The sequence below is a fragment of the Hypomesus nipponensis genome, chromosome 3, assembly GCF_054491055.1.
Source record: "Hypomesus nipponensis isolate SF chromosome 3, ASM5449105v1, whole genome shotgun sequence".
Taxonomy (NCBI): Eukaryota; Metazoa; Chordata; class Actinopteri; order Osmeriformes; family Osmeridae; genus Hypomesus; species Hypomesus nipponensis.
The window spans coordinates 11,970,855-11,991,505 of record NC_140363.1 but is presented as its reverse complement, the minus strand read 5'-3'; the positions used below and the strand labels follow the sequence as shown (position 1 = coordinate 11,991,505).

At 43.0% G+C, this 20,651-nt stretch overlaps 2 protein-coding genes across 8 annotated transcripts in view; both read left to right on the top strand.

The window, feature by feature from the left end:
• LOC146299810 (connector enhancer of kinase suppressor of ras 3-like) overlaps positions 1-7,786 on the top strand; it is a 32,385-nt gene extending 24,599 nt beyond the window's left edge. The window contains exons 5-13 of the mRNA XM_084676313.1: positions 138-179; positions 1,269-1,388; positions 1,546-1,605; positions 2,294-2,362; positions 2,452-2,598; positions 4,002-4,126; positions 4,886-5,073; positions 5,167-5,253; positions 6,307-7,786. Of these exons, the coding sequence (XP_084532439.1) occupies positions 138-179; positions 1,269-1,388; positions 1,546-1,605; positions 2,294-2,362; positions 2,452-2,598; positions 4,002-4,126; positions 4,886-5,073; positions 5,167-5,253; positions 6,307-6,602 (1,134 nt within the window). The 3' untranslated portion in view covers positions 6,603-7,786. The remainder of the gene's footprint in view (positions 1-137; positions 180-1,268; positions 1,389-1,545; positions 1,606-2,293; positions 2,363-2,451; positions 2,599-4,001; positions 4,127-4,885; positions 5,074-5,166; positions 5,254-6,306) is intronic.
• A 1,142-nt stretch (positions 7,787-8,928) lies between these two features.
• Positions 8,929-20,273, top strand: LOC146299809 (interactor protein for cytohesin exchange factors 1-like). Of its 7 annotated transcripts, none has more exons than XM_084676351.1 (12): positions 8,929-8,961; positions 11,301-11,343; positions 15,410-15,463; positions 15,992-16,031; positions 16,814-16,983; positions 17,312-17,385; positions 17,763-17,834; positions 17,929-17,993; positions 18,113-18,228; positions 18,358-18,664; positions 19,089-19,276; positions 19,826-20,273. In XM_084676351.1, the coding sequence occupies exons 3-12, from the start codon at positions 15,440-15,442 to the stop codon at positions 20,027-20,029; spliced, it is 1,260 nt and encodes a 419-aa protein (XP_084532477.1). In that variant the 5' UTR covers positions 8,929-8,961; positions 11,301-11,343; positions 15,410-15,439; the 3' UTR covers positions 20,030-20,273. The 7 variants fall into 7 exon arrangements, with proteins under 7 accessions (XP_084532477.1, XP_084532460.1, XP_084532453.1 ...); XM_084676334.1 differs by lacking the exons at positions 8,929-8,961; positions 11,301-11,343 and adding an exon at positions 13,751-13,951 and having other exon boundaries at positions 18,358-18,423; positions 18,502-18,664; XM_084676327.1 differs by lacking the exons at positions 8,929-8,961; positions 11,301-11,343 and adding an exon at positions 13,758-13,951.
• The last annotated feature ends 378 nt before the right edge of the window (positions 20,274-20,651 follow it).

Sequence of the window (20,651 nt, the reverse complement as noted above, 5' to 3'; positions counted from 1 at the left end):
GCTTACATATTTACCGGCCCCCTATACTTAGTTTGATTACTTTCCTAAGCTGAAGAAGAGCCCCTTTCAGACTGTTGATGTTTACTGTTCAGAATGTGCATGTACAGTATCTAACAATGCTGTCCTCTTTGTCCCAGGACTGTACCGTTTACGACATGGAGGAGAAGATTCTAGAAGTTGTGAGTATATCTCTTTTCTCCTTACAGTATGAGTTCCCAGAGACTTCAAGAGAAGGTCACTGTGGACGTTTAGGGTCAATCGACCATCTTTTACATGGAGATTAGGTGACATGCTTTCAGCACCGACTCTGGGTTTGAAGTGAAGGCACTCAGAAGGATCCCCCAGACTTTTAGTTGAGCCCCTCCTGCCTTATCCCCCTCACTATCCATCAGTGTTTCCTGTTGCTGACACTTTCCAGACTTCTAGTAGTGACACTGCACTTCCTGTCTGGCTCAGTTTGTACCCGGTGCACTCTGTCCACTGTGGCCAGTGACTGACTGATTAGCAGGGGCCTCTCCTTTGTATGTGTGTCTTTCTGTCTGGCTGTTTCTTTCTGTCTCTCTCTCTCTCTCTCTCTCTCTCTCTATGAATGTCTCTTTCTCTTTGTCTCTGTTCTATCTCTCCCCCTTACTCCCCCCTCTTGGTTTTTAATGTTGGCCTTAAGTGTGAGTCACGCCTAATATGCTCAAATTGAATAGAACATTGAATTTGCACTAATGCAAGGTTGTTCAATGTCTGCGTGGAAGCATCAGTACAGGGTGGCGAGCGATATTCAAGTGCACCGCTTGTTACTTTTATTCGAGAAGAAAAGGCCTTTTCTTCATCAAAACGTCACCAAAAAGGCCCCATTAATTATGACAAATTGTTTAGGTTGTCCTTAATGGTGTGTGTGTGTGCGTGTGTCTATGGGTCAGGGGTTCCAAAGCTAAAGAGCTAGCTAATGACACTCTAATGACTCCCTGACCCTTCATACCCATGCTGGTCCTACCCCTGGAACATGGGAATAATCACCTCAGTGTGAGTGACCACAGATGGGGTAGAACACTTAAGTGACCCCTCCTCTGTCACACAGAACACTGCCACACAACACTTTCTTTGGAAGATGAGGGCTAGATTCATGGTCTGATTGGACATTTGCTATTGTGGAATCACACCCTGTTGTCAAAAGTGGGCAGAGGGTTGTGAGACTGTGTTTTCACGTTTGTGGTTCGGTCAGTTTTTATCGCTGACGGCTTTCTTTCTTTCTTCTTTTTTTTTTCTCGTTGCAGTCCAAGGTCTTGAACAGCATCTGTGACCAGACTGTGAGGACAACCTCTGACCCTCTGATGAGCCAATCAACATGTCTGGATGAAGTCCAGCTCTCTAACATTAAACCTGGGGAGGGACTGGTGAGGAATGCTGGGAGTTTTTGCCCTTAAATCCGATGTTACAACTTTCTAACATCACAAGTTCAAAGCCTTTTGGTTAAGTTTGTCTTAAAATTATCTGGCTTGTGAATTGAGAGTTTAAGGTTTTCTTTTTAAATGTTAAATCAAATTCCTTTAGGGTATGTACATCAAGTCTACATATGACGGTCTACACGTCATCACTGGTACAACTGAACATGTAAGTTTGCTGTTTTTTTTGTTGTTGTTTTTTTTACAATTTAAGACTGAAATTATCCATTAGTGAAGTCAACCCTGATTGGCACCTAGAAGCAACATGGTGGAATTTCAGTCAAGTTCTTTTCAGTTCGGACCATGTTGGCATCCTCACAAATCATTAATGGTAGTTCTGATCCTAGCCTCTCATGCTCAGAGTAATTGTAGAGCATTAAATCAGGCATTCATCATCATATATCTAGACTCCAAATGTACAGCTCAGAAGTGTATCTGGAGAATCCCAGTAGACTTCTGCCACACCGTTGAACCTCCCACTCAAACACGGTGACTAATGGCCAACGGCACAATTGTTGCCACAGTTTGAGGATTCTCACGCCTCCACTCGTTAGTCGTGGACCGTGCTCTTGGATTCATCATGAAATCGTGACTCATTATTTAGTTTGATACTTTGCACGCCCAATTCAACCACCCATTCTTAGAGAGGGTGTTGTGTTTGTAAGAATCTGTCTAGATATATATTGTGTATGGTTTGAATAGTTGGCTTAATAGGAACGTTTTGCCACTAAACTCGTGAAGACACATCCAACAGAAAAAGTTTCAATTGCGTAAGCATGCACACTCTCTAAATATGATGCCTTAATGTAGTTCAGTGGTAGTTAATTGCCTCTGTCTTCTCCATGTCTCTTTCCCAGTCTCCAGCTGATATGACGCGGAAAATCCACGCCGGCGACGAGGTGATCCAGGTCAATCAGCAAACAGTGGTGAGCACTACCCTTCAAGTGACTGCTTCAAATCGCACTTCCTGGTTGTCCCACTTGGACGAACAGTCGTGTTCCTGTGTGGTTCCCAGGTGGGCTGGCAGCTGAAGAACCTGGTGTGTAAACTGAGGGAGGACCCTAAAGGTGTGGTGCTGCTCCTGAAGAAGAGACCCACAGGCACCACAGGCTTCACCCCGGCCCCGCTCAAAAACATGCGCTGGAAGCCCCCCGTAGCACAGGTAAACCCTCACACACACACACACACACACACACACCTCGAACCTCCATCATCTCATTATCAGCCGTCCTAACTCAGAGTTATTGTTCATCACGTTCATATAACTGCACCAACTGTCAAACAAACCTTTCAGAGGGAGTTGGCTCTGAGTTCACAACAAGCACAGACAAGTGTTGGCTGGAGAACCACCCTGTGTGTTCTGCCTGGGGAAGACAAAGTAAACTTGTTCTCTACAAACTAGGAAGAATAAACAACTAATGATGTCACTCCATCCAGGGTGTCATGGTGTGTGTGTGGTGGCAGTCACGAGACAGTGCTGGATGAGTCTACAGAGATGGAATCTGCTTGACTGGGAAGGAGAGGATTTGAGTGTCTGATACAGAAGTGATTTCATGAGATATGCAGATCACCATCTAATTGTCTGGCTGGGGATCCCCAGAGGGCCAGGTTGTGTTGATTTGGCCTTGCCCGCAAGGTTTTCATCTCCGACAATAGTTCCCCAACAATTTGGTTGCACCTGCTTTTTTGAAAAGTATAAATATTTGTCTGGGTTGTATAACAGGAGAATAAAATCAAGTCTCCAAAGGGGCCAGGCAAAATCCTATGTTAATAAAGTTATGTAATGTGTGATCATGTTCAGCTCTCACTCCAGTGTGGACAAATTAGCCCTGGCATAGTTCTTATCCACTGACTTGCACCTGAGGCCTAGCTGGGTGACTGGGATTCAATGGAGGAACAATGAAGCTGCTGTAACCCTAACTGTCTCAACTATGGGCTCTGGCATCGCCTCGTCATGCCTCCAGAGGCTGTTTTTACCCTGGGAAGGCCAGATGAGACGATAGCAGATCAGAGTGGGTTTCGCCGCAGAACAAAGCATCTCTCATCATAAAGGAGAGAGCCAGTCCTTGTTTGAACAAGGTGTCAGGAATCAAAGTGTTCCATCTCAGGTTTTGATAAGATGGGCTCCAGGTTGGTTAACAAAGATGATCACACACAGGTGATTCATACAGGAAAGATTTGTAGACCGCTCTTCATGGTTTCTTCAGTTACTGGGGAGTTTGAATATGTAGAATTGCAAGGTTTTCTTGTCTCTTTACTTTGATCCCAGATCTTTTAGTTTATCTAGGATTCAGGAACTTTGAATGGAATTCTGTGGTAAATAGGAACTGTAGCAAAAGGGAAGGAAGGAGGATTGATCATTCGGGATTTTATGAGATCATAAAATCAAAATCCCATAGGTATGAGGTTATTATAGAGGACTTTCCATATGTAGGGAGCCTCATGTATCCTTTCCAACAAGTCTGTTGTATGTTTAGAATCGTAAATACATTTTGAAGCAAGTAGTATAACCAGATGTAGACACTGAAAGGCATGTTAGAAACAAACTCGTCTTGTCTTTCCCAGAATACCTCGTCCCTGACCAAAGCACAGTCTCCCGCCAGCTCGGCTAACGGTTCAACCAAGAAGGAGAAGCCCGCCATCTTGGACCTGTACATCCCCCCTCCTCCCTCAGTGCCCTACACCCCACGGTGAGTAGTTGTAGCCATAGGAACAGAGTACCCAACACTTTCAATGATCCAAAATAGCATTCATGCTAACATACAGCATCCTTGACGGCCTGTTTCGGTCAAAGTTTGATTGTAATATCAAAGCAGCCTGAGGGCGTACCCGAGACCGTGGTATTTGTGAAGTACGTGTGAGTAGTTGTGTAGCTGACCAGGTGAGAGGGCAGCTAGAACCAGCAGTTACAGTGAGCTGCTCAGGGGTGCACAACCACATTACTGGGCCCTGTCTTTGAGGTTCTGGGGGATAATGAGTGTGTTTCAGCAGTCCCTCTAATGGCTCGCCTGCCCCTTAGATGTTAACCCCCCCCCCCCCCCCCCCCACACACACACACACACACACAAATCATATGCCCGTGCACACACACACACACCTCCCCACAGCACATTCTGTTCCACCGTCCTCCTCTCACTCACGCCGCAGACGTTATGCAACTGCCTGCCTTTTATCTGCCTCCTCGCTCCGCTCCACTCTGCTCTGCTTCTCTCTCTCTCCCCCTCTGTTTTTCTTCCTCTCTCTTTGGAAGAGAGGAGAGCCGATTCAAACTCAAATTCATTTGTTGATACTAGCTCAACATTAATAACTAAAGATGGTAATTGCCTACAGTTACAGTGAGTGGATTGGCACATACAGGAACAATGGTCTTTTACTATTCCCTCTGTTCTCTCTCTTTTCACCCATACTGAAGTGATATTGTGTTATAAATGGCTGTCTCCTCCTTCCAGAGAGGGGAGGACCACTTCATACATCAGCATCAGTAAGAAACCAAAGGGTTCAGAGTCACCCAACTCCTTCCTGGACCTGGAGGGTCGCAGGCGCGTCACCGTCAGTGACCACGACAAGCTGGCTGTGGTTTACCCTATCGAGGCCAACGTGGTACAACCCAGGATGAGGGAGCACAACCAATCTCGTGGTCAGTACCATCTCATTAGTCAAAGAATGGAGGGGGAACATTTTCCTCATCAGGGAAGGATGTGCATTGGTTCATCCTGCTCTTGCTTTTTAGGGAAGCAACGTCCTCTCTCTATGCCCGTGGACACCTGCCTCGGAGTGGGGGATCCCTATGCCAGGCCCTTCGCACAAGGACGGAAAGGTACCTCAAACACACACACACACACACACACACACGTGTAGGTCACCCCTTACTGCAGTATTACAACTTAACCACCAGAAATGTAATTGCATACAATCAGATGATCCAATGCATACATTTAGCAAGAAACCACAAACATTTGCCAAAACATAGGATCTGCTCTGTGTGTTGCCTTGAGACTGTCAAATCTGATAACGTCACTGCTTTTCCTTACCTGGTCCATAGCTACTGTAAAAAAAAAAAGGCTTTAGTCTTACACGTTGGTCTCCTTGGTCTGCTCAGAGGCAGAGCTAGCTATGCACCGTTCTCAAACAATGTGTTTCTTCTTGTGGTCCAGTTACTCTGCAGTGAGATGTGGAAGAATTCTTTAATTGCCCCAGATGCCAATGCAGACCTCTGTCTCTCCATGGTCAACCTAACCAATAGAGACAATGTGTAGTCTTCCCTTATGCTTTATAGACATTCTTTAGTGAATCCTGGAGGTCATTCTAGGTTATGAACATTTAAGCTACCTGTATGTTTGAGGTTTCTTTGATGTCTAACATCTACTGTATAATGGAACAATAATTGATGTAGTCGTCATTTATGACATTTAGTCATTTTTTTGTCTTTTTTTTAATCAGACACTTTTCAGAGAAACTTGCAGAGGGGGATTAGAACCTGCAATCCCTTGATTTTCAGTCAAATCAAAGCCAAAGTCTTCAGCTTAAACTCCAATCAACTAAGTAGCAACATTTCAAACAGCTGAAGATATGAGTATAAAATACAAAATGTAACTAAGTGGAATATGAAAGTCAAGTAAGAATATAAATACATTACATAAAAGTGAGAAATAAGCCATGTTTAAAGTGAGGAACAGTATTAAGTAGTGCAGATAGATGGTGCAAATGCTCCCCACTTGTCCAGGCACATTGTAACTCTGGTACAGATAATGGCCACGTTTCCCAGATTCGTTAAGAAGCTCTTATGAGCTTCTTGATGAATCTGGGAAACGCGGCCAATGTTGACTAGCTCCCTGAGTGAGTGTGTGTGTGTGTGTGGTCTGCCCTGCAGGTGAAGACCTCCTGTACAGATACCTGAGCAACGAGCGAATCCCAACCATCGCCGAGGAGGTGTCGTCAGCAGCGCACCCCTACAGGCCAGCCGGGGAACGACAGCTGGTCAGGGGGGTGGACCACATCCGGGGCAGCCTCTACCTGGCCAACGCAGACCTGCACAACAGCGCCACCATCCCCTACCAGGACACCCCTGGCAAAAAGACCCCAGTAGCCTCCGCTACCAAACGCCCGCCAGCCGAGCCCTCGCTACTGGTCAGTTGGATCACGCGGCTTAAGCTATTGACTCACTGATGATGCGCTTCCTGCCCTGGGGCTTCCTGTATCCTGTCTTGTGTCTTCCTCCGTGCCTATTTTTACTGTTGGCTGTTTTGCAGTGGGCTCACACTTCTCTCTCGCACCTCTCCCCTCCCCTCCCCCACCCCCCACCTACCTACCTACCTGTTGTTACAACTACCACACCTCCTCAACCAAACCTGCTTCATTAGAACTCACCATGTTGCATTGACTCTTAACCTTGCCCTCAGTCTCCCTAAGGTGTCAATCCCACTTCCAAAATACCCCGTCAATCAGTAATGTTTCACAGAAACTGAGGGAGGACTTTTCAGTTTGTAGGGAAGCTTTTGTAATGTGTGTTTTGGAGGTAGTTTTACCAAAAGGAATATAATTTAATGAACAGACAGGAGGAATGATTCAGGTTTAGGGCCGGAAGGCCTTGTATGGTTTATTTTGTAAATTTTTTATACCTTCATGTCACTGTTGAGGTTCTCTCTGCTCCTTGTTTTTTGATTTTCACTAGCCAGTGTTTTTTTTTTCCTTTTAATATATATATATATATATATATATTGCTCTGTTTCAAGTGCTGTGCTACATTTGCTTCAAATAGATTATCATCAAAGAGGAAAAAACTTAAGGTGTTTTTGTTCAACCATTATTTGATTGTAGCTGTTGATTTCTTATGTAACGGCCTTTGTACTAGTCAGTTGAATACACACTGCCAAAGGTTGCCTCTTGAACTATGCATTATACTGTTGTGGACTGTCACTGGGACAGGTTGATGCTGCACTGCCAGGTATAGAAGGGAGGTGACATGGTTTGTCCCCAATACTTTGGGTACACAGCAAATCTATGCACTCTGCTTTCCCTGCTTCTTTCTACTGCCTTGTTTGTCAAGCTTGCAGACAGGCTGCTCTGTGATCAGAACACACGCACACAGAGCAGTTTGACACTAATTAGCCCTTTGAACCATAGATGTGTCAGAGCTCTCTTTAGAGTTACTGGCTAGGTCGCTTCTCCGTTAGCTACATGGTTAGCATAGGATGCTATATTTAGCATCTGTCTGGTGTTACAGCTCAAGAGTTAGACTGACAGTATTATACAAAAACAAATGTCAAGAGAAATGTCAATAGAAATACAGTTGTACCTTATATGCCTTTTGTAATTTGAATAGTATTTTATTAAAGGTACAGTTGAATACAGTGTTTGTTTGTAATGTCTTTATTTTTACTTTAATATAATAAGCTTACATATGTTGGGGTATTTAATAGATGTACAAATTATAGGAATCTCAACCAGACAGGCAGTACATTGGTGTACAAATGTATTAAATTTGAATTACCAGACACTTGGTGAATATGCTTTGCCCTCTCAGAGTGAACTTGACTTTAGTTTTTGAAGTGTATGGTGAAACTGGATAGCTCAGCTCAGGTTACCTTCTCTCTGTCTGCAGGTAAATCTACTGTCACCCTTACTAGACTTCTCACTGAACTTTCATTGAAAGCAACTGTATTGTTTAGATAATTATGCAGTGCCGATATCTTTTTGCTTGACATATAATACTGTCTTTTAATTCTTTTGGGGGATTTAAAGATATTTGTTGGAAAAGATTCTTGAAAGACTATTAGACGTTCAAAACATGTTGAGAAGACAAAAGTGATTTTTCCACATGAAAATGAAGAGCCACAACTGTCAACAACTCATCAGTCTGGCTCACTTTATCCCTCCAATCCTATCTTTTTCTCTGTGTTCATGCATGAATTGACTGGGGCCTCTTCTCTAATCTCCCCTCTCTTCCCTCCCTTCCTCTCCTCCACCCTGCCCTAGCCTACCCTGCTATGGTTGCCTGTGGTCTGTACTTATCTGCATGTGCTCACTCACTGCGGTCCTGAACTAAACACAACCTGTGCTCTGCTTTACCCTTCCCCCACGCTTGCCGGTTCCCTATAACGCCACAGGTCTTGCATGCTGATATGTAAAGAAAGACGTTCTGTGCTGATGATGATTTGCTTTCATTTGACTGAATGTGTTGAGTGATATTTACAGCTTTTCACTTTTTCCTAAAGCTTTGGGGAATGGCAATTTAGCCACGCAGATGTCTAAATGAGAAGATACTGTTTTTTGAAGCTAAATCTGCTAAATATTAAACATCATCGGATCACTCTAAAGATGATAGTTACCTAGTCCCATTATGGTATGCAATGCATATTGCTAGTGTTAAAACATAATTAAAAACTAAAATGGGATGATTTGAGCCATATAGTGTAGACATCTGTGTAGGATAGAGGATATACTGGATTGAGGATATGTTAACCCATCACGCTCTGTGTCCATCTCAGGTGTCTAACTGGCGCTCCAGCAGTGACATCATCAACAGGTGGGTATGGCCAAATACGGCTATATGACGTCATACAACATTTGCACTTGCATAGTTTCATTTAGCAGATGTACAAATGGTGCATACACAGAAATTACAGCAAAAGATCCAGGATCACAAGTGCATCGTTAGGGGAAATGTCTGGAGAGTGTGAGGCTTGACAGGTTGTAAACAAACAGTCAGTTCTGGACATATCTGAGGGATCAGATGGGTTGTAGGAAGATCATATTTACAATTAATGGAGGAGCTGTCCCCCATACCTATCCAACCCCCTCAGATCTACATTGGTGTTGTGGGTATGGTGCTAATTGAGAGGACATGCCTGTGGCTCTAACACCTTATTAAAGCCAGCTGTGAGGCAGGAATCTCTTTTAAAGCTAGTTAGTAAGGTGGGTGGCCTGCAGACCTGGGTCAATTACACAGATCAATTACCTGAAAGTATTTGAAAGTAATTAAGGATGTGTTAGATGCATCTCCCACAGTTGGCACTCAAAAAGTTTGATCTATGGGTTTAAGTGAGATGTTTCAAGAACACTGAAGGATCTGGCTGTTCAAACAGTTCTGGGCAGAGGTCTGCTGGCCTGGTCTTTATTACCAGGGAAAGTATGCCGTCAGAAGTGATCCTCCGTGTCACGGTGTCAACTGCAAGATAACAAACAGACAGGCGACTTGGAAGCATCATACTAACCATATACCTGACATCTAATAGCATGCCATCCACAAGCATAGCATTCTTCAATTGAATGAATGAACAGAAATAACAAACCCAACGTTACTTTTGCATCGGGTCCTATCTAAGTGTCACTAACCCTGTCATAAACCCTTTTCTTTTTATCACTCTCACCAAAACTGGTTGAAAGAACATTAAAGCATGTCGGTCTTCAAATCCTGATTCCCTCCCCCCTCATAAATCTCTATAAATAGGACCAACCCACCCCCCTCCTCGCCATTGTGGTGGTGATGTCAGAGGAAACGGCGATCGCCCCCGTCCTTCCGGTGGGGTCTTTGCTTTCTTACCAACCCGGGGGGGGGGGGGGGGGTGAGTCCCCTCATTAACACGTTGATTGATGACTAAACGCCACCCCCATCCATCTATTTTAAGACACCCCCCCTCCACTTCTGTCGCTATCTCTGCCTATTTGTCACACTCTTGAACAAGAATGACATCTGCTGTACGGGCAAAAGCCTCTGACTGCTACAAACAAAACCTAAATGCAAGCACTTCAAATAACATTGATTCAAAACAGGGAGATTTAGATGTATCATATCAATTCAGCTTCTTCGCATTTTATTTATCAATCTAAAAACGGTTAAAGGTAGGTAAGATTGTTGGGGGAAAAAGTGTCCCTCATAAACATATTAGGTAAGCTAATGAGGCCCTATGAGAGTTGTTCGGAACTGAGCTGTCTGTGTTGCTAATGTCAATATCTAATTTTGGAGCGGCCCACTACTTTCCAGCCAAATATGTTCCTGCAATCCTGTTCCAACAATTTGCCTTTGGCGAGGCCGGCCTTCCGCCCTGGCTTATTTGGTGAAACCACTTTCAATCAAACTGGAGTTAGAGGAAAGAGAAGTTCAGACAAGAATTAGGGATGCTGTTTCTCATATTTGAATGTCTTTTATAATGTTAACAGGTTATTAAGTGCCTCATGAGAAAGTATTCATGGGTAGACATAGGAATGCCTGTCATAAATGTAACCATCCTATCTCCTCTGATAACGTAAAGCAACATTTAAGGGTTCAGTGAACTGCACGTATGTATTGACGAGGAATGTAGAATTTAAGGAATCAGTCAGAACGGGAAAAACAAACTCCAGATGACTTTGTACTCTGAAATTGCAAGGCGAGGCCAGACGTTTTCTGACGTAAATCTAATGTATTTAGAGTCAGGCAGGCTCTGCTGTGAAGCTCAGCACCACAGCATTGTGGCTGTTTGCCCAATCATCAGTGTCTCGACAGAGCACATGAAGAATGTCTGTCCTCCAAAAGTATCCACAACGTTGGTTTTGTTTGAGCCAAATTACAAAGTGGACTAAAATGAAACATAGATAATATATAATGAGAGCCTGTGTGTAAGTTACACTAAATATGTGTCTGGGAAGTTTTGCTTCACCTCATTTGCCAGCTCAAAGCTTCAGTGGTTATTCCCTTTGTAATGCAGGGGGTCAATAAAGGGGGTAACAAGCAACTTTGTTGTGACTTGTGAAGTGTTTTATCTGTGGACAGTGAATATTATCACACTAACACTACAACGTAGACCCCTTGGTGACCCTGCCATTGGTCTATTTTTGAGCAAGTGTCATTTGTCTGGGATCTAATCGGTTTGTCTCTTTCTCCAGATACAGCCAACCACACATCCGTTCCTGGTCCTTCTCCCAAGCGGTAAGAACCACTCTCCATGATCCTGTCCTCATACGGTGGGGGCTCTCAGAAGGATTGTGAGATCATAAGGAACAGTAAAGATGTCACACTTTTTCTGGGTTCTGTGGCAACCATTATGCTTCTCTCTCAACATATTGTGGGAAAACAAATTTGCGCATCACATTCTGTATTATCTGATTGGACAAATTTGTTGTTGTTTAAAAACAACTGGTTATATACTCAAGGGAAGACTGGATAACTTTAGTGGTTGGGTCCCTCCCTTTAACTACAGGTACTGGTGCATGGTCATAAACACACAGGAAATAAGAAAGAATCTATATTGCTATGCAAGGAATGTGTGTGGCCTTGAACTCTACACCTCTGTCAACCATGACAATCCCTTTATTTATTTTTCCTATACACTACACACACTTATCCATCTCTTTCAAACACACATCTGTTTGTCTCTCACACATGGACACACACACATCATCCTCTGCAACTCTTTAAAAGTCAATCATATCAGTTATTAGGTACAATAAAGCAGATCATCTAAAGTATATTGTCAATAGAGACATATTGGTCTCTCTAAACCTCTTTGGAATGTGCAGTCGTGGAAACCTATTCAGTACTTATTGGGCATGACGTGGGGATTGGATTACCTGGCCCTAACCAACAGCATGCAGTGAGACATGAGATCCCTACCCCCCCACCACCCCAATATCCCAGCTTGCCATGAATTAATGTCCGCCCCTCAGTCACACATGGCGGTCATAGCACCTCCACCGAGGTCAGATAAATGACCACAGAGTCACTAGTGACAAGGGAACAAATCACTGGTAAACTGGATGATGGTATGAAGAACTTATTACTGTGCCAAACGAGACAACCTTGACCCCAACCCTCTGTACCAAACCTGATCAGATGGATGGTGGGTTTCAGAAAGATGAATGCCGGGTAAAACCATTCTGTTTTTGTTTTGTGTCGGCGTGTATTCATTGGGTTTTATATGTGTCTGTGAGTGTGTCTGTGTTGGTATTCATGTGTGTACTTACAGCCAGTTGCACATGATTAACACAGCTCTCGAGTTACTGTATCTCAACTTGTCCACGATGACCTCAACAGGGGTTGTGTCACTGCTGAACAGGTAATTACCACAAACAGGCTTCCTACAGTGGGCATGGAGGAGAGGAGGCCATGCTAGTCTCCCTGCAGTCCCATAGCACTGGGCAGCAGAGAACCTGATACCATCTCCCCCTGGCCCCGCTCCCCGCTCCCCCTTGCCTAGTGTGAGATGGACACAAAGAATAGCTTCTCTGTGTCTACCAGTGAGAGCCTCCTTGCTCCAGAGCAAGACCCAGGGGGAATATTAGCTAAGTGCCGTGACAATTCCCAGCATGGAACGTGATGGGAGACTCAGCCTACAATTGTGTGACCAATCCACATTCTCATGAAGACTACGGGGCTCCCACATGAGCTGTGGTGAGATTACCTCATTTCCCCTGAGGGCAGTCTTTGCATGTACCTAAAACACAGTCTGTTACATCTTTTGTAATGTGACATACAGAGTCTTTTGTTTTAGAAAGAATGAGACCAGAAACAGCATTGAGTGTGAAGCTTCTGATTCCTTCGATATATCCATGTGAAAAGGCAATGCCCTGTTTTATTGTTTTTTGGTGTGGACAATAGGTTTACTTGATATGCATATGAGAGAGAGGGAATGGGATAAGAATAGGAGACGGAAACAAACCAGAAATGGAGAGAATGAGAAAATCAGGAAAGAAGGACAAGGAAAGTATATCGCTATGGGATTCATGTGATATGAAAAGCCCGGTGAGAAGCCTTCCTTCCCAGCTCCAGGATTCAGGAATGTGCCTGGTTACCACAAACTGTCCCAACACAGGGAGAGCCTGCCACATCCGATTCACAATGTAGATAGCTGCTGCCCTGCTTACACACACAACCTGCAGCCCCAGAGCACTCATGCACACAGACTGTGTTATGGCTAGAACTACAGCTCCCCACAGTAGAAGCGGAGGGGTGTTGATAGCCATGCTGCAAGCTCCGATTTCTCAAATTTCCTCTCAGAAAGCCATAAGTGGGCCTACAGGACTCTGATGTGAACATAATGTCTTCTTTCGTCTATCCTGAAGCACCTCCGTAACAATATATTTTGTAAACTATCCCACTGTATTAATGGGTTTAGCAGATTGGAATATTTTCCTGGTAATGGACATTTTGTTGAAATTGTTTGCACAGATGATTGGTCGAAGTTGGCACGGTGGGAGAAATAACTCACAAACTTAATTAGATTTTGACGTGTGGAACGTTCAGATTGGCTGAAGTAGGTTTTAGGCGGTGCGAGAGTGACATCTTGTGGTCAGTACAATTTGCCACCAAAAAAAGTCTATCATTATTATTTGAGAAATTGTGATTACATACTGTAGTATGATACATGCTCCGTAACAGGAACTGATAGGAGGTGTCGCTCCAATGCCACTGCCTGAGTCACTCCCCAGGGAAGTTCTTGTTTATGGTGTTGCAGCCAAACGTCATGTTTACTAAAGTTTTGGCTAACCTTCGCCAATGCATTTCCGTCAAAATCGGCGTTTTCAGAATTTGGTTGCAGGTATGTTTACTCGCATAACAAAGGAAAGCTGGCCTAGTTAACAAATCTATGTAAATCGAACAAACATGTAATTTGGGAACTTATTTTGAGCCTAGTGCTAAATATTTGGGAGTTAGAGCTAGGCTTAATCACTTTCAGAATCCATCTACAGACATTTAAGTTCATTAACTTAAATCACAGTGCTTTTATTTGCTTCATTGCCAGTCTGGCCTTGCCATGTTGAAGCATGGACTGTGCTATCTATGAAGTAGTAGCCTATTCACCTCTCACTTGTCCTCAAGGCAATCTAGGTGCGTTTTCATTCACATAAAAAATAGTTTCCTGAACTCCACTTAAATCTAATTGATCTTGTTCTTTATTCAGAGGGTTTCCATTAGGCCTACACGTGCAACCCTGTAGCTGAAACAGTAGCGACCACCATGTGGCCCCAGTCACCAGTGCTTCCGTTAACAATATACGTGTTGAGGAATAATGAGAGACAGGGGTGGAGGCGAGATAATACTTCAAGCCAGTGGTTGCGTTTAGGCTGCAAAGCAGTGAGAGGTATGTGGTTATAACTGAAATCAGGAGATCGGAAGTGGGCGAAATTGTTTACTTTGGTTTGTTTGAGACACATCCCGATCGTGTAGATTACAGTAGTTTACTATAGTTGGGCTTTTTGTGTGGTGTCCACTTATGCTACCTTGGGTCTTACTTTTAACCATGAGGAATCGTAATTGTATGGACTGACTCTCCCTTTATTGATACCCTTACATGAAGGACTGCGGCACCCTAGAGCACATCATGACCATGTTACTGGCCATGTATGAGTGGATTTCGAAGGTCAGCCACTCACTCTCTAGAAGCTACCAGATTTGAGTCATAATATTATAATCCCCAGAAAGGTATGGGCACAACAGAAATGATTTGATAACGTCTGGTTTATGTTATTGGTCAAGACCAGGGGTAAAGGTGAACATATCTGCTCAAATCAAGAATTGAAAATGTAAAGTACTAGACCTGTGGGTGGATTCCAGGTAGGAATGTCATATTGAGTGGATGAAACATGAACATTGTCATTGACAATTGAACATTTCCTCTTTTTGCTGACTCAATTGATCGTTGAGGAACAGTGACAGTTTCGATTAGCCTTCACTGGGAAATGATTACACAATTATTTCCATTGTCACATTTGTAGTTTTTTTTAATAGATTCTCTGAAGGATAATAACAATGTTTCAAATTGTGTTTTTTGACAAGGGAAGTTTCCATTTGTAGATTACATGTGGCAGGCCCCATAAGGGGAAAAATACACAGGCAGATACATTTCCCTTTCTATTTATGACATCACATCCTGTCAGTGTGTTGAAAGCACCAATTTAGAGGTTAATCCCCACACAGATATACATGCTACAATGTGCAGAATTTGTTTAGATACTGTGAGTTCAAGGAATAAGCTGAAATAGCTCTCTTTCAACAGGCTTCCTTCCCCATATCTCTGGCTCCATCTATGGCTACTGATGACTACAATCCCGTAAGTAACATTTGAATGCAGGAACAAAATAAAAGGTTTTTGACAGAATTTTTCCTTTTGCTGTCTGTTGTGCTCTTGATTTATAAGTTGTTTTAGTTCTGGAACATGCTGAGCCGGTGACTGCTTCTGCTATGATGTTTGGTTACTGCCAATTGAATGAAGCAGGCTAATTAAGGTGACGGTTGTTTGTAGACTCACAATCAGTATGTGGACATACATGTGTCTGTGCTCATACATATTTTGTGAGAGACAGAGAGAGAAAGAGAAAAGGGAGGGGGTGCACACAAGCAAAAGAGGATGCAGTCAACGAGAGAGATAGAGGCAGAGAGAGCTGAAAGAGAAGCATTTGACACTTGGGGTGAGAAACAGGATGTTCCAGTCAGACTTTGTTGAAAACTGCGCTGAGGTTAGTAGAGAGAAGGACTATCAGGCTGTACTTCCTCCAATGTGTCATAAACAAGCCAATCCTGATGGCATCTGCTAACTGCTAACCCTCTGACCACCTGCTTTATCCTCCTACTATTCAAGGTTTCCCTGAGACAGAAGTCCAGAAGAAAAGCCAGAGGAGGTAAGTTGTCACCTTAGTCCTTATTATCCGCTGCTGTGCTGTCTGTGGGGGCCTGTGGCTGTGCACTCGACTGTAATTTGTCTTTATGTGGGCGTGTATTAAGTCACATTGAAATGAGAGTGCATGGAGCCATTTGTTGAAGATGCATTTAGTCAACAGAAAGAGAAAGCAAGCTTCTGGTGTACTGGTTGTGGTTGATTTGGTGCTTGTGTTTTATTGCGTGAATATTGACACATTTCTTGGAAGACTTTGGCTATATTTCAATGTTATCAATTTACACAGGTAGGTGGAACTTAGCTTGAAGAGCTTCTGCATTTGCTGTGTTTGGTAGCATAGTCATACATGTCAGTAGCTGTGTAGGCACTGTCAACATGAGTAATGATGATGTGTCTGCTGTGCGGTCTGATGTGAGCAGGGTTATTTACAATGTACAGTTATCATAAGTGGATTCATTTACATTAATTTACGATATACTTCATTGGGTGTTGTATTTGTTCCCATGCAGCCTCTTCTCATGATGAGCAACTTTTAGATAAACTAGAACATTATTAAAATAGCGTGTGCTGGATCAGGTTTGGAATGAAAACATCCTACATGGTATGGTAGCTCTCCAGGAACAGGGTTGTGCAGCACTGAACTGTATATGTGCTTTAAGGACCATTTCAACTGATGAGTCTATCCAACTAAAGTAAACTGTATTAAAACTGATGTTTGAAAAGATACAAAGTTGATATTGTATCTTGTGCATATAATGTTGAAATGTATCAAATGTATATGTGCAGGCAATGTGACAATGAGCAGGAGAAGGATCTCGGTCAAAGAGCTGGGCCAGCCCGACCACCAGGGTTGGCTCTACAGAAAGAAGGAGGGCAAAGGCTTCCTAGGCTTGAAATGGAAGAAGTACTGGTTTGTCCTGAAGAAGACCTCTCTGTACTGGTACTCCAGCCAGCTGGTGAGTACTTCTGCTAGGCTAAATGCTAGCCTGGCTCATGATCAGTCACAGGCCTTCATTGCTTCAGTTGTCAGTTCCACTGCTATCTTCAGCGCTGCTGGAAAGGAATCAGACTGACATGTGGTCATTTCCTGCAACTAGATGTGTCAATGTTTTCTTCCTGAGTTACTGAAACGGATGCCTACGGATTACTGTCTTAGATACACAAATATAGCCAGGGTTTTGTGTGAAAATGTATTTGAAGGCATTTGGATAAACATTAACATTTCAAGTAAATAAAGATATTTCAGTCTTATGAATGGTTTTGGAAATGTGCTTTATTTTTCAGGCAGAGAAAGCAGAAGGATACATCAACCTAACAGACTTCATGATAGACAGAGCTATGGAGTGCAAGAAGAAATAGTATGACTGAACTCTCATATCTGTCCTATTTTTCTGTCATTTGCTATTTTGTTTGTAGTCAAGAATACATAAGATCACAGGAGATTTAAATATCTAGTTTTACAACCACAAACTGAAACAGTGGTAGTACCTCAAACAATTATAGGAAGTAGTTTCACTGTCAAATATCACCTATTCCCTGTCTTACAGAAAAACACTGTTAAATGGTTAAACACAACACTCACAACACAATAAACTTGAAGATGTAAATGTTTCCAAGTTGGAATTATCTCCTCTCTTACAGTCATAGTGTAAATTAATATTACACAGTAATCTTAGCATTGATCTTGGAACTCTTAATACAATTCTGTCTAATTTTAACCCCCCTTTATTTCCAGTGCCATCAAAGCCTGTCACCCACAAGTCATGATGTTTTACTTTGCTGCAGAGAGCAACGAGGACATGAATATGTAAGTCACATATCAACAATGAATGAGTTTTTTTGTGTAAACAAAGCCTAAGAAGTACAGTAGAGTGGATTATTATAGATTATTTTTTTTGCAGATGGTTGAATAAGCTTGGACTTGCATCAATTCAGTATGAGTCAACAGAGAGCAACACTGCTGCTGGTAAGGACTCTGCTTTGTGTAGACATCAGTCAGAACACTGGTTTTATTAGCTATGGGCCATTCTGTTGATTTAGACAGTTTCATTGACTGATTGTGCATGCGTTTGTTTGTGTGTCAAGAGTGTTACAGCGAGGCCAGTGATCACGAGGAGGCTGAGACAACGGAAGCCCCCCCTCCACCCTACTCTGAGGAGATGAGTCAACAATCTATGGATGTGGGTGTTTCGTCTGGCCAGGTCGGTTGACACAAGAGTTAACTTTGCTCAATCACTAATGACTAATTCTTCCCAAATTCAATTTCAGATCTAGTTTCAGAGACGGTGTTCTTGGCTAATGCTGACGTACAATACTTGTGTTTCTCTCAGGGCACTCTCCCTCCTCCTTACTCCTCCCCCCTTCCCAGTGAAGCCAATGGCTCCTTATCCTCACCTGTAAGCACCATGACATCGCAGAGCTCCGCCTCCTCGCTGGCCAAGCACCGGCAGTCATGGCTGGACCTTGTTTCGCAGGCCACCCCTGTTGCCGGGGAAACGCTGGTGTGTTCGGTGGAGGTCCACAGACATGGCCCTCCACATGAGGAAGAAGAAGAGGAGCCTCTGGAAAATGCAGCCGGCGAAGACACTGCCATTCCTGACGGTCAGACTCAGGTGCCAGCACTGAATTCAGGAGAAGGTAAGACTGCTGGACACTTAGGAATACATTGTTGCTGTGTTGAATTTGTAGGGGATGTTGCAGAGGGAACATACCATTCGCTAACCACAATTGGACTTACTTACATGTGAAGGGTGCCTGAGGCATTTGACTGTTATCAGACTAGTAAGGAGAAGCACAAGCACACCACACTTCCTGCTTGCGTAATATCACAGTTTCTGTTTTTAAGACCAGAAAAATGTCTGTTTTGTTTGCTTGCAAATTATGGTTAGGGCACGGACCAAAACAGACAATCAGTTTTAATACTAGAATCAAGAAAACCCAAAATAATTTTAATACTTTTTGTGTTAATCTTATTCTTGTACTTTTATTTTGTGTGTGTGGGGGGGGGGGGGGTTGCATTTGTAGACCATAATGACACTGCCCTGTATATATCTTCTCCCAGAGTGTCAAACCAACTCAGATGAGATGGAGAGACTCTACATCCATCTCAAACAGGCCAGTCTCTCCCCAATTGGAGAACGCAAACCATCCACCAAGAGGGACTTCAGAGCCTCGTTTATAAAGCGTTGCAAGAACCAGACTATTAACGACAAACTGCACGTCATCAGAACACTGAACAGCACTCTCAAGGTAGGGTTGTCAGCATGGGAACTTTTATCTACATAGATCACTAGGGGTGTAACGATACACTCAGCTCACGATTCAATACGTATCACGATACTGGGTGTACAATACAATACGTATCACAATGTTTTGAACATTTTAAATTAAACTGAAATTTAATTCAGATTTATTTCCAAAACATTAAACATTTTCAATCATTTTCTTTGTTGTACATGCAATTTAGTTAACTCCGATAATGCAATTTCTGTGAATGCAATGAATGCAAGCATGACGCAGGTGCAGAGTAGGTCGCTTCCTAGCTCAACCAATAGGATCAAACGGACGTCATATTGGAAAAATATTGCCATACCTCTACGATACATATTGTAACAATTTTGTATTGCAATATGTTGTTCCACGATATATTGTTACACCCCTATGCATCACACTTGGTAGCATTATTTAGTAACTGAAGAATGTAGATGCATGGTTTCTGAGTGTGCATACAATGCTTGCTTATACATTCTCTACTATTTTCTCTCTTGTACTCATCCTCCTTCTTCTTGCTATTGACAGTCTAAGGAAGCAGACTTGCAGACACTTGAGCAGGTGCTTGCGGACCCTGAACTGACATCAGACAGATTCAGGGAGTGGAAAGAGGCCAACACCCCCTTGCTGCAGGATATATGTCAAAGCCATGGCCCCCAGAGGGCAGCAGAGGAACATGCTCCAGCAGCAGCAGCTGCCATTTATGTCCCAGTGGTGGAGACCAGTTTATAAAGACTGTTAGAAACCATAAAGATCGTCAGACTCACTGCCATAATCTGCCTGGACCCAGCACTAAGGTCCTTAAGTTGACACATGTGGACAGTTGATCTAAATGAGCCTATTTTTCCCTTAGCTGAGATGGTGCAAGCATTTTGGTGTATTAATTTATGTTTGAGTATTATTTTTTACTGTTGAGATATAAAGAATGTTTAGTAAGATACACAAATGTTTTCAGGCTGTGTGACACATTTTTTTATCTGAAGAATATGAATTGCTTGATATTTTGAATTGTTGGACATATTGGGAATATGTATCCATCATTCACTCCATTTGAAAACACTTTTTGTTCTGTAGAGTAAGTGTTTTAGTACTAGAAATAATAGCATTGAACAAGGTTCTGACTTTGTATGTTCATATTAACACCTCAGAGGAGCACTACCGCCTTATAACTTATGTAGCTACGATTCTCTTTGGAAGTACCCTGGCTTTTAACTTAATTTGATCCGGTTTTGTTGGTGTCATAATGTGTCTACGTGTTACCATTCAGCACAGCTGGTGATATCTACATTTATAGTTGTTTCATGCAGCAAATACCAGTTGTATGGACAAGATTGCAAGTGGCCTATGTCTAGTA